The sequence below is a fragment of the Corvus cornix genome, chromosome 6 (assembly GCF_000738735.6).
Source record: "Corvus cornix cornix isolate S_Up_H32 chromosome 6, ASM73873v5, whole genome shotgun sequence".
NCBI lineage: Eukaryota > Metazoa > Chordata > Aves > Passeriformes > Corvidae > Corvus > Corvus cornix.
In genome coordinates, this window is record NC_046336.1 from 29,173,423 (window position 1) to 29,181,574 (window position 8,152).

At 42.6% G+C, this 8,152-nt stretch overlaps 1 protein-coding gene across 8 annotated transcripts in view; it reads right to left on the reverse strand.

The window, feature by feature from the left end:
• Positions 1 to 7,704, reverse strand: part of FAM13C (family with sequence similarity 13 member C) — a 115,472-nt gene extending 107,768 nt beyond the window's left edge. For 4 of the 8 annotated variants that reach the window (XM_039553829.1, XM_039553827.1, XM_039553825.1 and 1 more), the window contains exons 1-4: positions 7,505 to 7,701; positions 5,739 to 5,913; positions 5,317 to 5,526; positions 3,393 to 3,576 (exon numbers count right to left, since the gene is read on the reverse strand). In XM_039553829.1, the coding sequence (XP_039409763.1) occupies positions 3,393 to 3,576; positions 5,317 to 5,526; positions 5,739 to 5,913; positions 7,505 to 7,534 (599 nt within the window). In that variant the 5' untranslated portion in view covers positions 7,535 to 7,701. Of the gene's footprint in view, positions 1 to 3,392; positions 3,577 to 5,316; positions 5,527 to 5,738; positions 5,914 to 7,504 lie in introns of all 8 variants that reach the window. The other 4 variants (XM_039553824.1, XM_010400818.4, XM_039553823.1 and 1 more) reach the window with 3 other exon arrangements.
• Between the last annotated feature and the right edge of the window lie 448 nt (positions 7,705 to 8,152).

Sequence of the window (8,152 nt, forward strand, 5' to 3'; positions counted from 1 at the left end):
CTTCCACAATGATTTTCAATTCATTTTGTAAAATAATCACTTCCTGCCTCCTCAGATACTTCTGCCACTAGCAGAAACTGCATTATTGGGGTGACAGCAAAGGGGAACCAGGTTCCCACACTACTAAATCCAGGCGCATGATCCCAGGAAGAGCAGAGCTACTGAGGCATATTCTGCACTTCCCCATAAAAGCCCTGTAATCTGTTGTATTACAAATCACAGGAGAACACTCACTATGAATAAGAAACGAGTAAAACTTGACCATCAGGAATTAGCTACTGGTTTTCTTGAGTGAGCCTGAACCTTTCAAAGTTGCTTTGCCACATAGCACAGGCTAAAAAGTCCACACAGTCCCCTGCCTTGGCTCTGTCCAGGAGGTCTGCCAAGGTTCCCTGCTGCCACAGGCTTGCTGCAAATTTACAGAAAGAATGAGTCAAAGTGAGTAGAAGCAAACAGCTGGCTGGCTGGAGACCTTGTGCACTCATGCAAGAATTGCTTTCTGAGACCAGTACCAAAAATCTCTTTACCAAGATGAAGCATAACAAAGTATCCATGGAAATTTAAATAACATCAGTTGAATCTCTGACAAAAGTATAGCAATAGCTTCTCCTAGGCATTTATATATACTAGGAGGACAAAACCAGGAGTTTTCCATGATCCTCTAACTAGACTTTCAATATAATACCTGTGCTAAGCCTTACAATTTTTGTGTTACAATAACAACAGCTACTAATCACCAAGTATGTGCAGTTTAGGCTTACAATGTACAAAGTTTAATATTCTTCTTTTGTGTTCCCAAGGCTCATATTGGTTCCATGTTCCAACTACTGAATATTCCTACTTGGTCACTTCAGTGGAACTATAAGTATGACAGGTTTCCACAAATAAAAGTGCCAAAAGATTGAGATAGGTGATAATCATAAACAGAATTTACACTCAAATATAAATAGATATGAAAAGGCTCATGAACAACTTAGTTTAGTTGTTTAATGTCAAAGAGGGAAGATGCAATTTCACAAAAATGCAGATTGCCAGAATATATGAAGAACAGTTTTAACACCTGCTATGAATTTGTGCCATAAGTGGAGCTGACATTACCTCCAGAAGGTTAATTCCAGCAATTGCACAGAGCACACATTTCTGCAGATTAGAAGTGTTTTTTTCCATAACCTTCACATTTACACTGAACAACTACAGCAAGTACTACCCAACATGTCTCAATTTCCTTCGCTCTGGCTGCCAAACGTTTCATAATGTGCCAGATAATTGCACTAATTCTTGCTCTGAAAGACATAAAGGATATTTATGGCTTTTTCCCTGTGTCAGCAGATATGATTTGCCACAGCTGACTACCTTGAATTTCACTGCTGTACAGGATAACACAAATGATTTATTCTGAAACACTGAAGGCCTCAGGTCACTCAGCAGGAAGTGGTATAGAGCAATCTCACTGACAGTGCCAAAATTGCAAGGCCCTCCTCTCTGCCCAACTACCGAAAAGGCGATTTTTCATAAGCCTAGGAGATAACTCACCAAGCACAGCACCAGTTAAATATTTTACAAAGAAAAAATGAGCTCCAGATTTACTGGGTTGTCTCCCAGAGCTGGTGAAATCCGAATGACTGTAAAAAGGTGAAGATAACATTTATAGTGCAGACATACTTCTATTTATGGTAGCTGTTGTCTTGACAGGTCACTGGCAGGGAAACCCGATGCTGATTGCTTTCAAGGCTTCTCAGACAGATCATTGCCACAAGCACTCAGTTTAGCACTGAATGTACTTTAAAAACCAGGCAAAGGCACATGTTCAGAAGCAGCTGAGCCATGTCCCAGCAGAGTGGGACATTTAAAAACTGAAGCAGTTCATCAATCAGTAAGAGAGCATATGGGACTCTTATGTGCAGATACAGGAATCGCTGGGCATGCGTTGGGATAATTGGGGAGTGGAGATAAAGGAACAAAGTCTCCTTGCATGGGTGTGCATGCACTAAAGCCCCAGGTGACAGCAAATATCCCCTGATGGCAGAAGAGAGACAGTCGGTGAAGTGCTTTCTGAATTCGTGTGGGGGCCAAGGGACAGATTCTTGGTGAAGGCCTTTAAGCATCAGCCGATGTTGATAAGTGTCACCACACAAGTAATCCAAACACTGATAAATAAACCTCCTCTGTCTCCACTCATTTACTAACTTTAGTATGAAGGTATTAAGGAACCTGGGGTCTGGTTGCAAAACTGTTTTGTTCCAGTGCTGAATACCCTTCATGGTGAGGCCTCTTCCCAGAGGACAGAGTGGCATCACTCCAACCACACCACATCTTGTTAGATTCGTTTCCCTTGCTGTACTTTTGCTAAAGATATAAACTTTTATCACCTGCAAAGGTCAAATGCTGGTACACCTGGTAATAAACCCACAGTGCAGGAAAACAGAGACCACATACAGAGACCTATGAAACAGCAGCAAGGTTTAAAATTACAGTTCCCCAAAACAAAGCCTGTCATTGATGCTGATCAAATTTGTTGAATATCTACTTTTAAAATGAACTTGGCTTGCCACAAACAAACAAAAAAAACCCCACCCAACTGAATAACAAGGCTTTTTTACTGCATAGAAGATATTAATTGCTAGCATACACATTTTGCAAAGTGACATTGGCTTATAGTTCATATTAAGCTGGCATGGCTATGATCCATTAAAACAAAGCTTTACAAATTGTAACAGGTATAAATATTTTAACACCCTCTAATGTCAACAGTGAAGGGGGGAAATCCCCTATTATCTGATCACACTAGGCTGTTCTTTCTTACCACGTTGACTTGCATGACATGCTGTCCCACTCCCCTTTTAGGTTCCAGTTTTGTGCCCACTCACCATCACCCACCCCAAGCATGCCTTCTCTAGCTCCAGCCAGGCACTCACTGCTTGCAAGCTCAGCTGGCAACTTGGATGTCAACTTGAATTTCAGTGGCAAGGGCAGAATGAGTTGCTTCTCTTTCTTGATAACAGGGATTCATTTCTCTGATATCAAATGCTATTACAAACTCAAAGTGAGGGTGAGCTTTTCAGAATCAAATCCAACAACTAAGTAGCCTCCACAGCCAGCACTTATCTTGGCTAAGAAAAGAGAAGCAGTTCTCCTTAAACAGCTCTCCATCCCTCATGCCTCTTCATATGGTTTCTTACTTGAGGCTGGACCTGTCTAGTCAGTGCCCAACAGAATGAAAGTGATCAGCCAGCTCAGAACCTGTCACTTGTCATCTGCCCATAACTTACCATATAAACATTTAACTTTTAAAATGTTCCACTGACTATTGGACACACAGTTACAACAGAAAACCTCACTGTGAGGTGTGATCTTGCTGTGCTGTTTGAGGTAGCTAAATAGAGAGGACTCACTTGAACAGAGCAGGTCCAAACACGATGGCCAGGTTTTCCAGAGTCATGAAATTCACTGCACTGTGGGTTGCTACCTTCAGCAGGAAAGCAGACAGGAACTGAAGAAGGTTTTGATGGGCTTTGGGCAGGCAGTTGAGCAATTGTCTCAGGTTCTCTATGCATTCTGTTGTGTTGACTTTGTGCTCTGGGGGGGGGGAACACCAAACCCAAACTTATGACACAGATATTCCTCATACCAACACAATTTCATCATAACCATTAGATATAAGAAAGAAGGGAAGTTTTAAAATATATTAGAGCAAATTGAAGAATAAATACGTCCCAAACAAGGATTTTATACACTAAATTTTGACAAAAGTTTTCACATATGAATATTTAAGGACCATGGATTTTCTGGATATCAAGTTTTACACACACTGTTTCTGATATACTTCCTGTTATGGAAAAATCATCCAGCACTAGCTGCTTTCTTAGTGAAATTGCAGGCAGGAGTCATGTACCTGAATCCTCAAAACTGCCTTTAAAGATGGTACAAGGTTATCAGCCTTGACTCTCCCAAGAGATTTTACACATGCTCTATGGCTTTCATTAAGAGGAACGAGAAATTGTACCCTTTCAGCCCCACATCATCTTCATTTCCTGACTAATTGGTAGCTCTCAGACTCAAAACATCTTTGCTCTATAAATATGCAGCTGTAGTTACACAAGAGATGCTTAAAAACCTAAATTGGGGATACTTAACATTTTCTTGGTTCTCATTCTTCAGAGAAGGGTAAAAAGGCAGAAAAGGGGTTCACAAGCAACTCGGTTTGATCAGCAGTTCAGTATCAGTAGGGTAAAGTCTCCTGGCTATTAGAATTGACATGACAGTACTGCTCAATAATTGGCAGCTGATGCTCAAATTTGCCGTAGATCACCAGGACACATCTGCGTAGCTTTGACATTGTTTGTAAGTAAATCATGCCCTTAAGGGTAATTTTAGCCCTAAAAAATACATTCTGTGCGGCTCGAGGCCCGTGGTGCACAACTGATTAATGAGAGAAATGGAAACGGGGATGGAGAGGAAAAAATAATTTTAAAAAAGGACAGCAAGACTGTTCAGGGGAGAAAAAAAAAAAGGTGCTTGCAAAAGCCCCGTAGGTCTTTCTTCGGAGACTTTCACAGTTCGTGAAACTGCTTCCTTTCTCTTTCTTTGTAAACTCCTACACAGGCATTTTGAACAAAAGCAGCCTGCAAAGTAACCCACAAAACCCACTTATTTGTATGCAAACACGTGAATTAGTTATCAGTCAAAATCACCGGGCAGACCGAGAGCATTAGCTCGGCCATTACAGGCATGGATGGGGAACCAGGCAGTGAACGGCTGTGGGTACACATCTTGGCTCTGCATTTTGAAAGCGTCGTGCTGCTCCACACACTGCTGTCCAAGAAGATTATAGGAGGACTGGTGAAATAAATGCTAACTAAAAATGAAGTTCTAAATAAGAACGGGGATGTACAGAAAACCTCCTGTGCCAGGGAAGGTTAAATAAAAAAGAGGGCTTCAGCTTGGAAAAGAGAGAACTGAGGCAGTGGCTATATAAAGACACAAGCAGCTTTAAGGTGGGGAGTACATTAAAAGCAAAAATGTTATCCCAGGAACTAGTAAGGTATACAATTTTAAGAAGACAGCATGCAGAAGAGGAGCTTTCTCAAAGAATGCAGGATTGGATTGCAGGATGCATTGCCACGAGAAGGAAGGGAATCCAAAAGACTTAACTAAATCAAAAAAAGGCAAGGTCATAGATGCCTGGTCCCTCCAAAGCAATTAAACATCAGTCTCAGGTTAAGGAAACACAAAACCTTGTTTATAGAAGGTGCAATGAACACATTATCTGTCACTGTCAGAGAAAGGACAGAAGCTTGGAAGGTGCCTGTTCTGTACCTTGGAAAGTTTGTAGCAAGCCAGAACAAATATTGTCTGGAAAAACAGCCACTGGTAGTTCTTTCAGGAAGAGCTTCAGGAGACTGGCCACAGAATCAACATCTCCATCATTAATAAGGTCGACTTTTTCCCCTTGATTGTACTTCTGCCTCAATTCCTTGATTTTATTTGCTGGGCCACCAATTCGAAATATACCGACTCGCTCCAGACCTGTGTAAGAAATGCAGAACAGTAAACAGTGGTTGCTTTACCACATCTTTGTGATGAGAACTGGAGTTCAAAAAGCAAGAGCCCCTTTAAGAAGGCACAATAATTGTAACAATTGTAACAATTGTAATGTTTTCAGCATTTACAGCTGAAAAGTACAGCTTAAGCAAAGAATACCAGCTTTCAGAAGCCAAGCAGGAAAAATATGAACTTACCAAACGCCTCTAGGTACTCCACCATCTGTGTCACGAGAGAAGGAACCCCACATTGATTTGCATCCTGTACAAGGGTTTCCAGAGGAACACCAAATGTGCTTCTTTCTCCACTAAACTGTAGATCTGGTGAAATTTTATTTGTTGTGTGCCTAACTTGAATAGAAGAGAATGATTTCTGGGAAATAAAAACAGACAAGTGATAAACAGTGACTGGTTTATTATTTTACCCTCCAAAGATCTACTGCTTCAGTAAAATTCTTGTCTTCCTCGTAGCATCTTCGTATAAATTTTATTTCTACTGTATATTCTTAAAATACTAATATTCTTCTGTTTAGCTGAGACAAAACCTGTGATGGGGTAAACTCCTGTAAAGCCCCCTCACACCTACAGTCAGGGAAAATAGGGCCTCATGTTGAGGCAGATGTGCTGTTCAGGAAAGGGAGGGGTCACTACACCTCAAAGAAGCCCCAGAAATCAGGAAAAAGCTTACCCTGTGCTGGTGCACAGCCTTCCAACCCCATGAAATTTGTGAATTTCTACCTAATTCCTGAGGATAGAAAATGCAATGTTCATGAAGGAACCAGAAGAAGAACTTAAGCAGCAGCCGTGTTACAAGCATCAGAAGGGGGTCCTGCCTGCTCACCCAGTTATTCCAAATTTCTTACCCCAACAACAGACGCAAAAACATAAGAAATCACAAACAACCTACACTTTTCATCCTGTCTGATGAAGGAAGCTGTTTTGTCATCCTGCCAGGATGCAGAGCACGAGCTGGGAAGTTTGTGGGCTCTGGCGGGGGGTGCCTGTCCCTGAGGGCGGCTGAGGGGCCCTGTGAGGACAGGGCGCTGCCCCAGGTGGGGACAGCCGGCTCTGCAGCCCCTCAGCCCAGCAGGGCTGCCTGGGGCGGGTGTTTAGGAATATCTATCTAAATATATGCTTAGGTACATTTAGAATATATATATTAAATATGTATTTAAGAATGATATCCCTCAGGGATATTTAAGGAAAGGGGAAACTCTGCCCGGCACTCCGAAAGGACTCGCGGCTGCCCCAGCCTCTTCCCCGCCTCCCCTGAGGCCCCTGCTCGCCTTACAGGCGGCTGACATGGCCCACAGCGCCTGCTGCCTTTTGTCCTCATGTTCCTACCAGGCAATGAGAGCAGAAGCCCAAACCAGGAGCACCTGAATTGACCATTTCTGCACTAGGACTATTTAAACAGTACCTACATCTCATTTGAAGGGGGGAATTTTTAATTTTTTTTATTTTGTAGCACTATGTCACTGCACTGTGAAACCAGCCTCTTCTTAAATGTTTTTACTACTATGTTTTCAGACAGGAAGAGGAAAGGTTTTCCTATGGGTTTGAAGCTGAACTGCTGTAGTGAAGCTGCTTTTCACACACGCCTGCAGCAAAGCCATGAGCTGGAGCTCCAGGCCGGCCCTGCTGCCATGGCAAAAGCACACACAGCACTCGAAACACCCGAGCCCATTTTGCTCTTTCGGTACACAGGCAAGCTTAGAATTTGATGTTAGTGTTAAAGCATAAATAATTACCTAAAAGGAACTAATATCAGCATGTACCAAACATGTTTTACAGCGTTTTTATATATTAGCTGCAAGGTGTTACAAAAAACCTCTAAAATCTTTGTGCACCATTACTCTAAATCCCTCCCCTTTCCCTTTTCAGATGCAGCAGACAGTCAGCCTTCTCAGGAAGGAGGAAGGGTGTGAGAAAGGACTGAAGAAGCCAGATTTAAGTTCACTTACGCAGATGGAAAGGGAGGCGCCTGCTCCCATGTTAGACTGCAGCAGAGTGCCAGTATTTCAGCTTGCAAGACACCATCACCTTTCTTCCCCTCCACAAATCCGTGCAGCCTGGCCAAAGCTAACAGCAGCCACTCTGTATTTAACTTATCGTAGTATAATTGCTAGGCATCATCTTAATCAGTGGTTTCCCTCCAGAGTTGGTGGAAGGTAGAAATTAACTCCTAGTAAAAGTGGATTCCTTCCAGCCAGCACTTCCCTCTGGAGGCACCGTACACAAGCTGAGGGCTGTGTTACCACCAGGAGATGTTTCCATGGCACCTAGCAGACACAATGCCACGGCTTCCTGAGGCACGCTGATCCTGGGCCCGATATTTGCTTTCGAGTGGGTTTTTGCAGTGCAGGTTTGCAGATATTCCTACTACCTGCCGTCCATCCCGCCTGCCACAGCAGCAAGGAAAATACTATGAGGTGGCCCTCAGTGTACACATTATAGCTGCTTGTTTATGTAACACACACACAATTATTTTGGCCAACATATGGGCAAGGACCCATCCAGTTCTTAGAATACAAAGATGCAATTCAGCCCAACACCTTTTATAATTCTTTCATATATAAAGCCTGTCCTGGGAAATAAGCCTTAAAGAAGAA